At 39.5% G+C, this 20,610-nt stretch overlaps 1 protein-coding gene across 7 annotated transcripts in view; it reads right to left on the bottom strand.

Moving 5' to 3' along the window:
* Positions 1-20,610, bottom strand: part of XRCC4 (X-ray repair cross complementing 4) — a 280,811-nt gene that overhangs the window by 252,701 nt on the left and 7,500 nt on the right. The window contains exon 1 of one of the 7 annotated variants that reach the window (XM_082378385.1): positions 2,490-4,016. The exons of 5 other annotated variants lie outside the window; for them this stretch is intronic. In XM_082378385.1, the coding sequence (XP_082234511.1) occupies positions 2,490-2,528 (39 nt within the window). In that variant the 5' untranslated portion in view covers positions 2,529-4,016. Of the gene's footprint in view, positions 1-2,489; positions 4,017-20,610 lie in introns of those variants that run through there. One more of the 7 variants, XM_082378382.1, reaches the window with a different exon arrangement.

Raw genomic sequence — 20,610 nt, 5'->3', positions numbered from 1 at the left:
ATAGTACCTCAAATATATTATTAGCTTAAGCAACAGTATTTTTTCATTAAGAATTTAACAATTATGATTTCTTAAGCCTCAAAATTTTGACCCTCTCTCATATTTTAATTTCAGAAAGAGTGAAGAGGTTCCTATGAAACACCATCAGTTAAGCTTACACACAGTTGTTGGGCTACACCATGCAGGCCTGCAAGGCCTGTACTTGCCCAGCTTCGAGACCGAAGAAAGAGCCTGGAGTCAGCAACAGAGACATCAGTGGTTTAATGTATAAGGGGAGCTTACATGTCTGAAGCAATATCCTGGAGCAACACCTCACCAAGTGCGGCAGACAGCAGGCAGGATGTGATGGCAGGCTTCGCTCCCGGGGCAGGGGTGGGAAGGGGGAGGTTCCCAACTGGGAACTGACATCAGGTGGGCTCCTCAACTACCAGGGAAACTAGCAGAGGGGCACGGGCCCCTCACTGCCCCTTGATATGAACAATCACTAGCTGGGGCAGGGGCACGTATGTAAGAAGGTCAGTCCTGTGAGGAGGGTGTAGGTGAAGCAGGCACTGGTTAAGCAGGGGATGTACAGATCAAGAGAATAGACATCTTGGGTGGCCTGATCAAAAAGATCAAAAGATTCAAGCCTTTTCTACTTGAAAAATGTGCTGCTCAGAACTGAAATGTAACTAAAAGCACTTGTATGGAAAAGAAACAAGACATGTACTATACTTTTCCCCCACTCACAAACCCACCATTTACTTAAAACTATACCCATTTATCTGCCTATTTTCTAATGGCAAACAAGGGGATGAATGATAAGACTGGGGTACAAATGAGAGTTAACCCTGAAAAAAAACCCTACAACATATCCTCAACTGGTGACCCTACCTAATTCAGCCAAACAAAAATATTTAGGAACCATATGAAAATGCCAATATTTCACATTTTTTAACCTATAAAAAAATGGCAATTTCACATGGTTCAAATAATACTAAGTTATAAATGGCACATGATTACTTAACATACCTAACTGGACGAATAATTACATACTTATTTCCCATGCTGTAATTGCTGAGTCTGAGTCATTTTCAAGCACATCCCCGAACATATTGTGGATAACTCTAGTGGGAGGAGATTCCAAGATCAAAGAAAAGATTCAATTCTGAGTCCCCTTATGTGATGCATTCTCAAATTGAATTGAAACTTTGTACCCCTAAAATTTCAATCAAGCCTTGTACAATTTATGAAGAGTACAAGTCCTAACACCAGGAGTGTCTTTTGTTTATCATGAACAGCCCCTTTCAATCATACCAGTGTTTATACTAATGAGTTGACTTAGGGTGGGGTCACTAGATAGCCTCAGGATGTGGCTGGTCACCAGAAAGGCCAAAAGATTAAAGGGTTGGCACTTTCAGCCTCACCCCCACCTCAACTCCAGAGAGGAGTGTGGAGCTGGAGATTGAGCTCTATTAAAACTCTGGAACAAAGAAATTGGGGGGAGGGGTGCTTCTGGGTTGGTGAACATATCAAAGTACTGGGAGAGCGGCTTGCCCAGTCAATGCACTGAAGCTCTGCACCCTAACCTCCTATACCTTGTCCTATGCATCTCTTCCAGTTGTTCCTCAGCCGTATCTTTTTTACTGAACCAGTAAATAAAGGTAGAGTGTTTTAGTGTTTTCCTGAGTTCTGTAAGCCATTCTAGCAAATTATCAAACCTGAGGAGACGGTCATGGGAACCCCCAATTTATAGCAGGTCAGAAGTATGGGTGACCCAGGACTTGCAACTGGCATCTGAAGTGACGGCAGTCTTGTGGGACTGAACCCTTTAACCTATGGAAACTAACACTAACTCCAGGTAGGCAGTGTAAGAATTAAATTGAATTGTTGGACACCTAGTTGGTATTGGAGAACTGGAGAATTGGTTATTGGTGCTGGAAAACACCCCAATGTGCCAAACAAAATAGCCTTAGTCCAGCTTTATTTAAGGCTATTGGTGTATATCCTCTACTAAATCGGAAATCAATTCTTTTGTCCCCAAGCTCTTGGAATAGGGAATCTTTACCAGAGAAATCTGGTCTTTTCTAATGTCACTGGATAAAGAGGCCCAGATTGGCCTCTCACAAAAAAAGTGACTTTTGAAATATGACAAGTCATGCATAAATATTTATTTAGATCCTGCCAGACAACAAGTACTATGTTAGGTGCTGGGAATAGACCTATGAATAAAATAGACATATCCCCTGACCTCAGAACATTTATACTCTCATGAAGAAAAGTCAAATAAACACATGTTACAAATCATTGAGGTTAAGAGCCATAAAGAGGTAGTAAGAGGCAACAGGGGAACCCAGATCAGACACACCCAGATTGACAGTCATGGGAAGCCTTCTAGAGGAAATGATATCTAAGACCTAAAGGCTGAGTAGGAATTCTGAATCCACCCTTGCAACTGCCCTTTTGTTTATGCTATTCCTTCTCCTAAAATATCTACCGCTAGTCTATACCTGTGAATATCTATCCATCCTTCCAAGGTCCAGAAGCATTGAAAGCAGTTACGATCAGCCTCCAAGGATCCCAGTTGTCAATCATCTTATTCCCCAACTGGAGAAAAAAGAAAGAAGGTCTAATATAGGGAAGATATCAGGATCATCGTGTTCAGAGAGATTCTTCCAGCTCTTCCTCCCGATGGAAGAGGGCCTGAGCTGAATTACGCCCATTGAATCACTCAACAGTGAGTTCAGAGTATATAGCTTCTGACTCTGAAATGGAATTTTGATAGCTTCAAAATTCTACTACCACTCTGCTGACTTCCTATGGTTTGACCTCTACAACATCTGAATAAAGCAAGCAATGAAGTTAACCTAGATTAAAAGTCATTTGTTATGAAGGTATCAGAATTTTGGAGGCTGTGCTTCTACAGTGTGGAATGGCAGTGTCTGGCAGCCAATATCTGTAGCAGGCAGCAAAAAAATAAGGTCACATAGCTAAGAAAGAGCCTCTTTGCATTACCATATTAATCAGAAAGATTAATCAATCCATTGTCTTTTTCTGACTACAACAAAACATCAATTTTGAAACTAAATCCTAAAAAGATTCTGAAATAGCACTGAATCAGAGATGTTCATCCTATAAAAAAATGAAAGTCATCAACAAAATTCAAACTACAGAGTCATCAATGATGATTTTTCTCATTAGGAAGAAGTTGGAAATATCACATTCTTTAGAAAATGAAAGAAATAATTATTTTTTAAACAAACACTTTTCCTAAAGAATTAATAAAATATTTAGTAACAAATGAAGCTACTTCGTGGAAGAGAAGGAAGTTTAATTTTGCTAGGAAGAATTTAAAAAGCTGATCTGAAAAGCCATTCAAAGTTAACTTAGTTTCTGAGTCACTTAGTACATAGAACAAAACCAAAACTTTCCATAAATTGAAATAATGAATGGACATCAATTTGAGGGAAGCCAGTTAAAAAAAGTCCACTCCATTACCAGTCAAACATTCACTGAGGAAGCATTATGTACAAACTTTGTGCTCAATAAGAACTCCAGCGGATTAAAAAAAAAAAAAAAAAAAGGAATGATGCCTTCCCTCAGAAGCTTTTAATCCAGTTACAAGAACACGACAAAATACAGTTCTACAAAATTATAACTAAAATACAACGTAGTATATAATTTTGCTAGATGTGAGTTAAAGTTATAATAAAAAAGTAAGGAAGAAATTGGGAAGATGGCAGAAGAGTAAGACGTGGAGATCACCTTCCTCCCCACAGAGCCATCAGAAATACATCTACACGTGGAACTGCTCCTACAGAACACCCACTGAACGCTGGCAGAAGACGTCAGACCTCCCAAAAGGCAAGAAACTCCCCACGTACCTGGGTAGGGCAAAAGAAAAAAGAAACAACAGAGACAAAACAATAGGGACCGGACCTGCACCAGTGGGAGGGAGCTGCAAAGGAGGAAAGGTTTCCACACACTAGGAAGCCCCTTCGCGGGCGGAGACTGCGGGTGGCAGAGGGGGGAAGCTTCGGAGCCGCGGAGGAGAGCACAGCCACAGGGGTGCGGAGGGCAAAGCGGAGAGATTCTCGCACAGAGGATCGGTGCTGAGTAGCACCCACCAGCCTGAGAGGCCTGTCTGCTCACCCGCCAGGGCAGGCAGGGGCTGGAGCTGAGGCTCGGGCTTCAGTCGGAAATCAGGGAGAGGACTGGGGTTGGCGGCGTGAACACAGCCTGAAGGGGTTAGTGCACCACAGCTAGCCGGGAGGGAGTCCGGGAAAAGGTCTGGAACTGCCGAAGAGGCAAGAGACATTTTCTTGCCTTTGTTTCCTGGTGCGAGAGGAGAGGGGATTCAGAGCGCCGCCTAAACGAGCTCCAGAGATGGAGATGGGCGCGAGCCGTGGCTATCAGCGCGGACCCCAGAGACGGGCATGAGATGCTAAGGCTGCTGCTGCCACCACCAAGAAGCCTGTGTGCGAGCACAGGTCACTATCCACACCGCCCCTCCTGGGAGCCTGTGCAGCCTGCCACTGCCAGGGTCCCGTGATCCAGGGACAACTTCCCCGGGAGAACACACGGCGCGCCTCAGGCTGCTGCAACGTCACGCCGGCCTCTGCCGCCGCAGGCTCACCCCGCACTCCGTACCCCTCCCTCCCCCCGGCCTGAGTGAGCCAGAGCCCCCGAATCAGCTGCTCTTTAACCCCGTCCTGTGTGAGCGAAGAACAGACGCCCTCAGGCGACCTACACGCAGAGGCGGGTCCAAATACAAAGATGAACCCCGGGACCTGTGCGAACAAAGAAGAGAAAGGGAAATTTCTCCCAGCAGCCTCAGAAGCAGCGGATTAAAGCTTCACAATCAACTTGATGTGCCCGCATCTGTGGAATACATGAATAGACAGTGAATCATCCCAAATTGAGGAGGTGGACTTTGGGAGCAAGATATATTATTTTTTCCCCATTTCCTCTTTTTGTGAGTGTGTATGTGTATGCTTCTGTGTGAGATTTTGTCTGTATAGCTTTGCTTTCACCATTTGTCCTAGGGTTCTGTCCATCCGGATTTTTTTTTTTTTTTTTTTTTTACTTTAAAAAGTTTTTTACTTTTTTTCTTAATAATTATTTTTTATTTTTATAACTTTATTTTATTTTATCTTACTTTATTTTATTTTATCCTATTTCTTTTTTTCTTTCTATGTTTTCTCCTGTTTATTCTGAGCCTTGTGGATGAAAGGCTCTTGGTGCTCCAGCCAGGCATCAGGGCTGTGCCTCTGAGGTGGGAGAGCCAACTTCAGGACACTGGTCCACAAGAGACCTCCCAGCTCCACGTAATACCAAATGACGAAAATCTCCCAGAGATCTCTATCTCAACACCAAGACCCAGCTTCACTCAATGACCAGCAAGCTACAGTGCTGGACACCCTATGCCAAACAACTAGCAAGACAGGAACACAGCCCCATCCAGTAGCAGAGAGGCTGCCTAAAATCATAAGGCCACAGACACCCCAAAACACACCGCCAGACATGGACGTGCCCACCAGAAAGACAAGATCCAGCCTCATCAACCAGAACACAGGCACTAGTCCCCTCCACCAGGAAGCCTACACAACCCACTCAACCAACCTTAGCCACTGGGGACATATACCAAAAACAACAGGAACTACGAACCTGCAGCCTGTGAAAAGGAGACCCCAAACACAGTAAGATAAGCAAAATGAGAAGACAAAAAAACACACAGCAGATGAAGGAGCAAGGTAAAAACACACCAGACCTAACAAATGAAGAGGAAATAGGCAGTCTACCTGAAAAAGAATTCAGAATAATGATAGTAAAGATGATCCAAAATCTTGGAAAGAGAATAGACAAAAATGCAAGAAACATTTAACAAGGACCTAGAAGACCTAAAGAGGAACCAAGCAATGAAGAAAAACATGATAAATGAAATTGAAAATACTCTAGAAGAGATCAATAGCAGAATAACAGAGGCAGAAGAATGGATAAGTGACCTGGAAGATAAAATAGTGGAAATAACTACTGCAGAGCAGAATAAAGAAAAAAGAATGAAAAGAACTGAGGACAGTCTCAGAGACCTCTGGGACAATATTAAACGCACCAACATTTGAATTATAGGGGTCCCAGAAGAAGAGAAAAAGAAAGGGACTAAGAAAATATTTGAAGAGATTATAGTTGAAAACTTCCCTAATATGGGAAAGGAAATAGTTAATCAAGTCCTGAAAGCACAGAGAGTTTCATACAGGATAAATCCAAGGAGAAACATGCCAAGACACATATTAACCAAACTATCAAAAACTGAATATAAAGAAAACATATTAAAAGCAGCAAGGGAAAAATAACACACAAGGGAATCCCCATAAGGTTAACAGATGATCTTTCAGCAGAAACTCTGCAAGCCAGAAAGAAGTGGCAGGAGATATTTAAAGTGATGAAGGAGAAAAACCTACAACCCAGATTACTCTACCCAGCAAGGATCTCATTGAGATTTGATGGAGAAATTAAAACCTTTACAGACAAGCAAAAGCTGAGAGTTCAGCAACACCAAACCAGCTTTACAACAAATGCTAAAGGAACTTCTCTAGGCAAGAAACACAAGAGAAGGAAAACACCTACAATAACAAACCCAAAACATTTCAGAAAATGGGAATAGGAACATACATATTGATAATTACCTTAAATGTAAATGGATTAAATGCTCCCACCAAAAGACACAGACTGGTTGAATGGATACAAAAACAAGACCCATACATATGTTGTCTACAAGAGACTCACTTCAGACCTAGGGACAAATACAGACGGAAAGTGAGGGGATGGAAAAAGATATTCCATGCAAATGGAAATCAAAAGAAAGCTGGAGTAGCAATTCTCATATCAGACAAAATAGACTTTAAAATAAAGACTATTACAAGAGACAAAGAAGGACACTACATAATGATCTAGGGATCGATCCAAGAAGAAGATATAACAATTATAAATATACATGCACCCAACATAGGAGCACCTCAATACATAAGGCAAATACTAACAACCATAAAAGGGGAAATCGACAGTAACACAATCATAGTAGGGGACTTTAACACCCCACTTTCACCAATGGACAGATCATCCAAAATGAAAATAAATAAGGAAATACAAGCTTTAAATGATACATTAAACAAGATGGACTTAATTGATATTTATAGGACATTCCACCCAAAAACAACAGAATACACATTTTTCTCAAGTGCTCATGGAACATTCTCCAGGATAGATCATATGTTAGGCCACAAATCAAGCCTTGGTAAATTTAAGAAAATTGAAATCATATGAAGTGTCTTTTCCAACCACAATGCTATGAGACTAGATATCAATTACAGGAAAAGATCTGTAAAAAATACAAACACATGGAGGCTACACAATACACTACTTAATAACCAAGTGATCACTTAAGAAACCAAAGTGGAAATCAAACAATACCTAGAAACAAATGACAATGGAGACACGACGACCCAAAAACTATGGGAAGCAGCAAAAGCAGTTCTAAGAGGGAAGTTTATAGCAATACAAGCCTACCTCAAGAAACAGGAAACATCTTAAATAAACAACCTAACCTTGCACCTAAAGCAATTAGAGAAAGAAGAACAAAAAAACCCCAAAGTTAGCAGAAGGAAAGAAATCATAAAGGTCAGATCAGAAATAAATGAAAAAGAAATGAAGGAAACAATAGCAAAGATCAATAAAACTAAAAGCTGATTCTTTGAGAAGATAAACAAAACTGATAAACCATTAGCCAGACTCATCAAGAAAAAAAGGGAGAAGACTCAAATCAATAGAATTAGAAATGAAAAAGGAGAAGTAATGACTGACACTGCAAAATTACAAACGATCATGAGAGATTACTACAAGCAACTCTATGCCAATAAAATGGACAACCTGGAAGAAATGGACAAATTCTTAGAAATGCACAACCTGCCGAGACTGAACCAGGAAGAAATAGAAAATATGAACAGACCAATCACAAGCACTGAAATTGAAACTGTGATTAAAAATCTTCCAACAAACAAAAGCCCAGGACCAGATGGCTTCACAGGTGAATTCTATCAAACATTTAGAGAAGAGCTAACACCTATCCTTCTCAAACTCTTCCAAAATATAGCAGAGGGAGGAACACTCCCAAACTCATTCTACGAGGCCACCATCACTCTGATACCAAAACCAGACAAAGATGTCACAAAGAAAGAAAACTACAGGCCAATATCACTGATGAACATAGATGCAAAAATCCTCAACAAAATACTAGCAAACAGAATCCAACAGCACATTAAAAGGATCATACACCATGATCAAGTGGGGTTTATTCCAGGAATGCAAGGATTCATCAATATACGCAAATCAATCAACGTGATACGCCATATTAACAAATTGAAGGAGAAAAACCATATGATCATCTCAATAGATGCAGAGAAAGCTTTTGACAAAATTCAACACCCATTTATGATAAAAGCCCTGCAGAAAGTAGGCATAGAGGGAACTTTCTTCAACGTAATAAAGGCCATATATGACAAACCCACAGCCAACATCGTCCTCAATGGTGAAAAACTGAAACTATTTCCACTAAGATCAGGAACAAGACAAGGCTGCCCACTCTCACCACTATTATTCAACATAGTTTTGGAAGTTTTAGCCACAGCAATCAGAGAAGAAAAAGAAATAAAAGGAATCCAAATCGGAAAAGAAGAAGTAAAACTGTCACTCTTTGCAGATGACATATGCTATACATAGAGAATCCTAAAGCTGCTACCAGAAAACTCCTAGAGCTAATCAATGAATTTGGTAAAGTAGCAGGATACAAAATTAATGCACAGAAATCTCTTGCATTCCTATACACTATTGATGAAAAATCTGAAAGAGAAATTAAGGAAACACTCCCATTTACCACTGCAACAAAAAAAATAAAATATCTAGGAATAAACCTACCTAAGGAGACAAAAGACCTGTATGCAGAAAATTGTAAGACACTGATGAAAGAAATTAAAGATTATACAAATAGATGGTGAGATATACCATGTTCTTGGATTGGAAGAATCACATTGTGAAAATGACTCTACTACCCAAAGCAATCTACAGATTCAATGCAATCCCTATCAAACTACCACTGGCATTTTTCACAAAACTAGAACAAAAAATTTCACAATTTGTATGGAAACACAAAAGACCCCGAATAGCCAAAGCAATCTTGAGAACGAAAAATGGGGCTGGAGGAATCAGGCTACCTGGCTTCAGACTATACTACAAAGCTACAGTAATCAAGACAGTATGATACTGGCACAAAAACAGAAACATAGATAAATGGAACAGGATAGAAAGCCCAGAGATAAACCTACGCACATACTGTCACCTTATCTTTGATAAAGGAGACAAGCATATACAGTGGAGAAAAGACAGCCTCTTCAATAAGTGGTGCTGGGAAAACTGGACAGGTACCTGTAAAAGTATGAAATTAGAACACTCCCTAACACCATACACACAAATAAACTCAAAATGGATTAAAGACATAAATGTAAGGCCAGACACTATCAAACTCTTAGAGGAAAACATAGGAAGAACACTCTATGACATAAAGCACAGCAAGATCCTTTTTGACCCACCTCCTAGAGAAATGGAAATAAAAACACAAATAAACAAATGGGACTTAATGAAACTTAAACGCTTTTGCAAAGCAAAGGAAACCATAAACAAGACCAAAAGACAACCCTCAGAATGGGAGAAAATATTTGCAAATGAAGCAACTGACAAAGGATTAATCTCCAAGATTTACAAGCAGCTCATGCAGCTCAATAACAAAAAGACATACAACCCAATCCAAAAATGGGCAGAAGACCTAAATAGACAATTCTCCAAAGAAGATATACAGATGGCCAACAAACACATGAAAGAATGCTCAACATCATTAATCATTAGAGAAATGCAAATCAAAACTACAATGAGATATCATCTCACACCGGTCAGAATGACCATCATCAAAAAATCTAGAAACAATAAATGCTGGAGAGGGTGTGGAGGAAAGGGAACACTCTTGCACTGTTGGTGGGAATGTAAATTGATACAGCCACTATGGAGAACAGTATGGACGTTCCTTAAAAAACTACAAATAGAACTACCATACAACCCAGCAATCCCACTACTGGGCCTATACCCTGAGAAAACCAGAATTCAAAAAGAGTCATGTACCAAAATGTTCATTGAAGCTCTATTTACAATAGCCAGGAAATGGAAGCAACCTAAGTGTCCATCATCGGATGAATGGATAAAGAAGATGTGGCACATATATACAATGAAAAGAAATGAAATTGAGTTATTTGTAGCGAGGTGGATGGAGTTAGAGTCTGTCATACAGGTGAAGTAAGTCAGAAAGAGAAAAATAAATACAGTATGCTAACACATATATATGGAATCTAAGGGAAAAAAAAAAAAAAAGGTCATGAAGAACCTAGTGGCAAGACGGGAATAAAGACACAGACCTACTAGAGAATGGACTTGAGGATATGGGGAGGGGGAAGGGTAAGATGTGACAAAGTGAGAGAGTGTCATGGACATATAAACACTACCAAACGTAAAATAGATAGCTAGTGGGAAGCAACCGTGTAGCACAGGGAGATCAGCTCTGTGCTTTGTGACCACCTAGAGGGGTGCGATAGGGAGGGTGGGAGGGAGGGAGATGCAAGAGGGAAGAGATATGGGAACATATGTATATGTATATCTGATTCACTCTGTTATAAAGCAGAAACTAACACACCATTGTAAAGCAATTATACTCCAATAAAGATGTTAAACAATAAAAAAATAAAAATAAATAAATTGGACTTGATTAAAATTAAAAAAAAAAAAAGTAAGGGAGAGATACCTTAAATACATGGTAGATGATATATGAAGTTGCTACATTTTATGATATAAAAAAAAAAATTAGAGGCTCAGAATAAACAAAAACAAGAGATATTGAGTATGTCCATATGAGGAATCCAACGTTTATAAAATAAAATTCCAATAATAAACTAGTAGATTCACTAAACACAACAACAATGTAATCCAATACCTTGAAAATTATCTTTAATTAACAAGTGAAACACATATTAGTAAATTCAATTCTTCCTGCATGAATACTCCTCTTTGGCCAAGATACAAGAATGTCCAATGAAACATAACACAAAATATCCAGGAAGTTGCCCACTGATATAAATGCTTTTCATTATAAAAAGGGACCTAGCTCCAAACTAAATAAAGATGTACATCAAAATAAATGGTCAAATTTTCAAAAACAAAATCATATTAAATTTTTTTGTATCTTTTAGTATGGTATCTTGCTTGCTCAGAAAACATGGACAAATGATGACCATGACCAATTTCACAGAACTGCTGTTATTTGGAAATGCCTAATTTTTGGTTAAACCTTGTTTGGAAATTATCTGTAATAGAGATATCTATTTAACTGATGGCCAATAAGATTCAATCAAGTTAGACTATTCTAGGACATGAAGATCATGGTTAGAGAGTTAGATGAAAACATTCAGTTTAGGTATATCTGGTTTAATATGTAAGGAGGTTCTTAGACTCAGGACAAAATGAAAAAGAGGGTGGTAATAATTTGAGAACAAAAACAACTAGATAAACACAGAAAAATTAAGGTACATATATAGCTAATTAAAATGTATGATACAGATAGAGCTTTATTAAGTCATTACTTTATCCTAAAAACTCAAGTTATATGGTTGTCAGTGAGGGAGTGGAACAAAAATGAACTGAGCATAAGTCATGTGCTGAGAATTTTACATATATTGTTTTATCTTCAGAACCATTCTAAAAACAAGAAAACTGAAATTCAGCAAGGTGTAGTAAAGATAGAAGTGTATTCAAAACTAGGTCTATCCAACACACTGCTTTGAAAGTGTCTCAACCCTAGACAGCCTCTTTATGAATCTCATATTTAACTTTACTTCTTAGCTCTCAGCCTCTCTCTGAATTATCTCATTTTATAACTATCAAGGTACTGAATTGCTTTTCCTTAACCTATAAACAAGGTATCACAATGTATTAACACAAATCTAAATCATGACCTGATGTATAACCCAAAATAACCCAGGTACAGACTTCAAACAGTAGAGGGAAAGTTCTTTATACAACTTTACTATACCTTCTCTACAAACAACTGCTTTATTTTAGATTATTCTAACCACAAACAGAATTTTCAAAGTATAGAGCCAATCCTTCTTCTACTAATGAGAAGAACTCATGAAATTCTAAAGAAAAACATTCTTTGAGTCTATATGGCTCAAGACAGGAACTCCTAACATCACTTGTTTTAAAATTAGAGAAGTGAAGAGTTACTAGAGTAATGACAAATTTATGGCCAGTAAACATGTCTATATATATAAGTATTCCTCTTCCCTTTCCCCACATTCTGACTTCTTTTATTTCCTAATACAAATTCTGTCTTAAAGCCAAACTTACTGTATTTTGAGATATAAACAGAAAAGAATTCATAACCCACTAGCTTAACCAATACAAAAAAGAACTCATAACCCATTGGTTGCCTTGGTAAAAGCCATAAACCTCTACATAGCATTACCTATGATATATTCATGCTGAAAAAAAAAAAAACAATTCAACAGAATCAGATCAAACCTCCAATTTATAGGAAACACAAGGGATGAAGGAACATGTTAAATGGCACTAAAGGGATGCAATCAGCAAAATCTAAACAGTGGGACACTTCACGGGGCAACTGACAGTTTTTTCAACAAATAAACTTCAGTGCAAAAGGGAGAGGGGGGTTGGACTATTTAAGTTAAAAGAGACTTAAAAGCCACAAGAAACTGCAATTTAAAGACCTTATTTAAATCTTGACTCAACCAACAAACTATTAAAATTTATGAAGTAGTAATTTGAGGAATTTGAAGACAGATTAGGTACTTGGTAGTACTAGGGAATTACTGTTAATTTTTTAAGCTATGTTAATAGAATTGTGGTTATGTTTTCTACAGTATCCTTACTTTTTAAAGATACATGTTAGAATATTTACAGATGAAATGATATGATGTCTGGGATTATGTAAAAATAATTTAGAAAAGAAGAGTGAAGTCTGAGTAAGATATAATTGAAATGAGATGGGCCATGAGTTGATAACTGTTGTGCTAGATAATAGGAATCCATTATTCTCTCTACTGTTACATATGTTTGAAATTTTCCATAATAAAATGTATAAAAAGAAAAGTGGTAAGCTGTGACAAAGTGAGAGAGTGGCATGGACATATATACACTACCAAATGTAAAATAGATAGCTAGTGGGAAGCAGCCACATAGCACAGGGAGATCAGCTCGGTGCTTTGTGACCACCTAGAGGGGTGGGATAGGGAGGGTGGGAGGGAGGGAGATGCAAGAGGGAAGAGATATGGGAACATATGTATATGTATAACTGATTCACTTTGTTATAAAGCAGAAACTAACACACCATTGTAAAGCAATTATATTCCAATAAAGATGTTAAAAAAATAAATAAAAGAAAAAGAAAAGAAAAAGTGTTTTCAAAAAATTGTTCTTTGACCATCAGAATAATTGTTTGTATAGGGTACTTCTGTAAAAAAGAAAAAGTCGTCTATTAGAAGTTTATTCTTACATATATAATTTAATACTTCAAAATTTAGGAGCCTATCTAAAGAAGTATGGATCTCATTATTGGTCCTAGTAAATACTCCTATCTGATAAACATTACACCAGGGATACTAGTGCATAATGCATTGGTGAATTTTATTATACAATAATGAATCAAAGATACTAAGGATAAAAAAACTGTTTTGTATAATCAACTGAAAAGCTGATAATAAAAATACCTAAATTATTTCAATATTTATCGGCTATACATTAATAATTTGGTCTTTGGACTTCCCTGGTGGTGCAGTGGTAAAGAATCTGCCTTCCAATGCAGGAGACGTGGGTTTGATCCCTGGTCGGGGAACTAAGATACCACATGCCGCAGGGTAACTAAGGCCATGCACCACAACTACTGAGCTCGCACGCCTCAGCTAGAGCCCGCGTGCAGCAAATTACAGAGCCCATGCACTCTGGAGCCCACGCACCACAACCAGAGAGAGAAAACCCGCACGCCACAATGAAAATGATCCTGCATGCCTCAACGAAGATCCCGCGTGCTGCAATTAAGACCCGACGCAGCCAAAAAATAATAAAAAGAAAATAAATAATAAAATAAAATAAATATTTTTAAAAATAGTAATTTGGTCTTAAGGCCAAAATGTGTAAAAAATTTTAATTGAACAAAATATTCAATATGAATCATAAGTATATTCAAAGATTGCACAGAATATCCACAATAAAGAAACCAGAAAGGGGGCAGAGCGGGGAGGAGAGAAGATGGCGGAAGAGTAAGACGCGGAGATCACCTTCCTTCCCACAGATACAGTAGAAATACATCTACACGTGGAACTGCTCCTACAGAACACCCACTGAACGCTGGCAGAAAACGTCAGACCTCCCAAAAGGCAAGAAACTCCCCCCGTACTTGGGTAGGGCAAAAGAAAAAAGAATAACAGAAACAAAAGAATAGGGACGGGACCTGCACCAGTGGGAGGGAGCCGTGAAGGAGGAAAGATTTCCACGCACTAGGAAGCCCCTTCTGCGGGCAGAGACTGCGGGTGGCAGAGGGGGGAAGCTTCGGAGCCACAGAGGAGAGCACAGCCACAGGGGTGCGGAGGGCAAAGCGGAGAGATTCCCGCACAGAGGCTCAGCGCTGAGCAGCACTCAGCAGCCCGAGAGGCTTGTCTGCTCACCCGCCGGGGCGGGCGGGGCTGGGAGCTGAGGCTTGGGCTTCGGTTGGATCGCAGGGAGAGGACTGGGGTTGGCGGTGTGAACACAGCCTGAAGGGGTTAGCGCACCACAGCTGGCTGGGAGGGAGACCAGGAAAAAGTCTGCAGCTGCCGAAGAGGCAAGAGACTTTTTCTTGCCTCTTTGTTTCGCGGCGCGCAAGGAGAGGGGATTCAGAGCACCGCCTAAACGAACTCCAGAGACGGGCACGAGCCGCGGCGATCGGCGCGGGCCCCAGAGACGGGCGTGAGACGCTGGGGCTGCTGCTGCCGCCTCCAAAAAGCCTGTGTGCGAGCACAGGTCACTCTCCACACCGTCCCTCCTGGGAGCCTGTGCAGCCCGCCACTGCCAGGGTCCCATGATCCCGGGACAACTTCCCCGGGAGAACGCACTGCGTGCCTCAGGCTGGTGCGTCACACCGGCCTCTGCCGCCGCAGGCTCACCCCGCCTCCTCTGTACCCCTCCCTCCACGCGGCCTGGGTGAGCCAGAGTCCCCGAAGCACCTGCTCCTTTAACCCCGTCCTGTCTCGGCGGGGAACAGACGCCCTCAGGCGACCTACACGCAGAGGCGGGTCCAAATACAAAGCTGAACCCCGGGAGCTGTGCGAACAGAGAAGAGAAGGGGAAATCTCTCCCAGCAGCCTCAGAAGCAGCAGATTAAAGCTCCACAAACAACTTGATGTGCCTGCATCTGTTGAATGCCTGAATAGACAACGAATCATCCCAAATTCAGGAGATGGACTTTGGGAGCAGGATATATTGATTTTTCCCCTTTTCCTTCTTTTGTGAGTGTATATGTATATGCTTCTGGGGGAGATTTTGTCTGTATAGCTTTGCTTTATAATAGCTTTATTTTACTTCACTATATTATAGCCTCTTTCTTTCTTTCTTTCTATTTTTTCTCCCTTTTACTCTGAGCTGTGTGGACGAAAGGCTCTTGGTGCTCCAGCCAGGCATCAGGGCCATGCCTCTGAGGTGGGAGAGCCAACTTCAGGACACTGGTCCACAAGAGACCTCCCAGCTCCACGTAATACCAAACGGCAAAAATCTCTCAGAGATCTCCATCTCAACATCAAGACCCAGCTTCACACAACGACCAGCAAGCTACAGGGCTGGACATCCTATGCCAAACAACTAGCAAGACAGGAACACAGCCCCATCCAGTAGCAGAGAGGCTGCCTAAAATCATAATAAGGCCACAGACACCCCAAAATACACCACCAGACGTGGACGTGCCCACCAGAAAGACAAGATCCAGCCTCATCCACCAGAACTCAGGCACTAGTTCCCTCCACCAGGAAGCCTACACAACCCACTGAACCAACCTTAGCCACTGGGGACAGATCCCAAAAACAACGGGAACTACGAACCTGCAGCCTGTGAAAAGGAGACCTCAAACACAGTAAGATAAGCAAAATAAGACGACAGAAAAACACACAGCAGATGAAGGAGCAGGGTCAAAACACACCAGACTTAACAAATGAAGAGGAAATAAGTAGTCTACCTGAAAAAGAATTCAGAATAATGATAGTAAGGATGATCCAAAATCTTGGAAATAGAATAGACAAAATGCAAGAAACATTTAACAAGGACATAGAAGAACTAAAGAGGAACCAAGCAATGACGAAAAACACAATAAATGAAATTAAAAATACTCTAGATGGGATCAATAGCAGAATAACTGAGGCAGAAGAAAGGATAAGTGACCTGGAAGATAAAATGGTGGAAATAACTACTGCAGAGAAGGATAAAGAAAAAAGAATGAGACGAACTGAGGACAGTCTCAGAGACCTCTGGGACAACATTAAACGCACCAACATTCGAATTATAGGGGTCCCAGAAGAAGAAGAGAAAAAGAAAGGGACTGAGAAAATATTTGAAGAGATTATAGTTGAAAACTTCCCTAATATGGGAAAGGAAATAGTTAATCAAGTCCTGGAAGCACAGAGAGTCCCACAAAGGATAAACCCAAGGAGAAACACACCAAGACACATATTAATCAAACTGTCAAAAATTAAATATAAAGAAAACATATTAAAAGCAGCAAGGGAAAAATAACAAATAACACACAAGGGAATCCCCATAAGGTTAACATCTGATCTTTCAGCAGAAACTCTGCAAGCCAGAAGGGAGTGGCAGGATATACTTAAACTGATGAAGGAGAAAAACCTACAACCAAGATTACTCTACCCAGCAAGGATCTCATTCAGATGTGATGGAGAAATTAAAACCTTTACAGACAAGCAAAAGCTGAGAGAGTTCAGCACCACCAAACCAGCTTTACAACAAATGCTAAAGGAACTTCTCTAGGCAAGAAACACAAGAGAAGGAAAACACCTACAATAACAAACCCAAAACATTTAAGAAAATGGGAATAGGAACATATATATCGATAATTACCTTGAATGTAAACGGATTAAATGCTCCCACCAAAAGACACAGGCTGGCTGAATGGATACAAAAACAAGACCCATATATATGCTGTCTACAAGAGACCCACTTCAGACCTAGAGACACATACAGACTGAAAGTGAGGGGATGGAAAAAGATATTCCATGCAAATGGAAATCAAAAGAAAGCTGGAGTAGCAATTCTCATATCAGACAAAATAGACTTTAAAATAAAGACTATTACAAGAGACAAAGAAGGACACTATATAATGATCAAGGGATCGAACCAAGAGGAAGGTATAACAATTGTAAATATTTATGCACCCAACATAGGAGCACCTCAATACGTAAGGCAAATACTAACAGCCATAAAAGGGGAAATCGACAGCAACACAATCAGAGTAGGGGACTTTAACACCCCACTTTCACCAATGGAAAGATCATCCAAAATGAAAATAAATAAGGAAACACAAGCTTTAAATGATACATTAAACAAGATGGACTTAATTGATATTTATAGGACATTCCACCCAAAAACAACAGAATACACATTTTTCTCAAGTGCTCATGGAACATTCTCCAGGATAGATCATATCTTGGGTCACAAATCAAGCCTTGGTAAATTTAAGAAAATTGAAATCGTATCAAGTGTCTTTTCCAACCACAACGCTATGAGACTAGATATCAATTACAGGAAAAGATCTGTAAAAAATACAAACACATGGAGGCTACACAATACACTACTTAATAACGAAGTGATCACTGAGGAAATCAAAGGGGAAATCAAAAAATACCTAGAAACAAATGACAATGGAGATACGATGACCCAAAACCTATGGGACGCAGCAAAAGCAGTGCTAAGAGGGAAGTTTACAGAAATACAAGCCTACCTCAAGAAACAGGAATCATCTCGAATAAACAACCTAACCTTGCACCTAAAGCAATTAGAGAAAGAAGAGCAAAAAAACCCCAAAGCCAGCAGAAGGAAAGAAATCATAAAGATCAGGTCAGAAATAAATGAAAAAGAAATGAAGGAAACAATAGCAAAAATCAATGAAACTAAAAGCTGGTTCTTTGAGAAGATAAACAAAATTGATAAACCATTAGCCAGACTCATCAAGAGAAAAAGGGAGAAGACTCAAATCAATAGAATTAGAAATGAAAAAGGAGAAGTAACCACTGACACTGCAGAAATACAAAAGATCATGAGAGATTACTAGAAGCAGCTCTATGCCAATAAAATGGACAACCTGGAAGAAATGGACAGATTCTTAGAAATGCACAAACTGCCGAGACTGAACCAGGAAGAAATAGAAAATATGAACAGACCAATTACAAGCACTGAAATTGAAACTGTGATTAAAAACCTTCCAACAAACAAAAGCCCAGGACCAGACGGCTTCACAGGTGAATTCTATCAAACATTTAGAGAAGAGCTAACACCTATCCTTCTCAAACTCTTCCAAAATATTGCAGAGGGAGGAACACTCCCCAACTCATTCTACGAGGCCAGCATCACCCTGATACCAAAACCAGACAAAGATGTCACAAAGAAAGAAAACTACAGGCCAATATCACTGATGAACATAGATGCAAAAATCCTCAACAAAATACTAGCAAACAGAATCCAACAGCACATTAAAAGGATCATACACCATGATCAAGTGGGGTTTATCCCAGGAATGCAAGGATTCTTCAATATACGCAAATCAATCAATGTGATACACCATATTAAGAAATTGAAGGAGAAAAACCATAAGATCATCTCAATAGATGCAGAGAAAGCTTTCGACAAAATTCAACACCCATTTATGATAAAAGCCCTGCAGAAAGTAGGCATAGAGGGAACTTTCCTCAACATAATAAAGGCCATATATGACAGACCCACAGCCAACATCGTCCTCAATGGTGAAAAACTGAAACCATTTCCACTAAGATCAGGAACAAGACAAGGTTGCCCACTCTCACCACTATTATTCAGCATAGTTTTGGAAGTGTTAGCCACAGCAATCAGAGAAGACAAAGAAATAAAAGGAATCCAAATCGGAAAAGAAGAAGTAAAGCTGTCACTATTTGCAGATGACATGATACTATACATAGAGAATCCTAAAGATGCTACCAGAAAACTCCTAGAGCTAATCAATGAATTTGGTAAAGTAGCAGGATACAAAATTAATGCACAGAAATCTCTTGCATTTCTATACACTAATGATGAAAAATCTGAAAGTGAAATTAAGAAAACACTCCCGTTTACCATTGCAACAAAAAGAATAAAATATCTAGGAATAAACCTACCTAAGGAGACAAAAGACCTGTATGCAGAAAATTATAACACACTGATGAAAGAAATTAAAGATGATACAAATAGATGGAGAGATATACCATGTTCCTGGATTGGAAGAATCAACATTGTGAAAATGACTCTACTACCCAAAGCAATCTACAGATTCAATGCAATCCCTATCAAACTACCACTGGCATTTTTCACAGAACTAGAACAAAAAATTTCACAATTTGTATGGAAACACAAAAGACCCCGAATAGCCAAAGCAATCTTGAGAACGAAAAATGGAGCTGGGGGAATCAGGCTCCCTGACTTCAGACTATATTACAAAGCTACAGTAATCAAGACAGTTTGGTACTGGCACAAAAACAGAAATATAGATCAATGGAACAGGATAGAAAGCCCAGAGATAAACCCACACACATATGGTCACCTTATCTTTGATAAAGGAGGCAAGCATATACAGTGGAGAAAAGACAGCCTCTTCAATAAGTGGTGCTGGGAAAATTGGACAGATATATGTAAAAGTATGAATTTAGAACACTCCCTGACACCATGCACAAAAATAAACTCAAAATGGATTAAAGACCTAAGTGTAAGGCCAGACACTATCAAACTCATAGAGGAAAACATAGGCAGAACACTCTATGACATACATCACAGCAAGATTCTTTTTGACCCAGCTCCCAGAGAAATGGAAATAAGAACACAAATAAACAAATGGGACCTAATGAAACTTAAACGCTTTTGCACAGCAAAGGAAACCATAAACAAGACCAAAAGACAACCCTCAGAATGGGAGAAAATATTTGCAAATGAAGCAACTGACAAAGGATTAATCTCCAAGATTTACAAGCAGCTCATGCAGCTCAATAACAAAAAAACGAACAACCCAATCCAAAAATGGGCAGAAGACCTAAATAGACATTTCTCCAAAGAAGATATACAGATGGCCAACAGACACATGAAAGAATGCTCAACATCATTAATCATTAGAGAAATGCAAATCAAAACTACAATGAGATATCATCTCACACCGGTCAGAATGGCCATCATCAAAAAAGCTAGAAACAATAAATGCTGGAGAGGGTG

This window comes from Balaenoptera borealis, assembly GCF_965194805.1.
Source record: "Balaenoptera borealis genome assembly, chromosome: 2".
NCBI lineage: Eukaryota > Metazoa > Chordata > Mammalia > Artiodactyla > Balaenopteridae > Balaenoptera > Balaenoptera borealis.
This window is presented reverse-complemented; position numbering and strand designations above follow the sequence as displayed.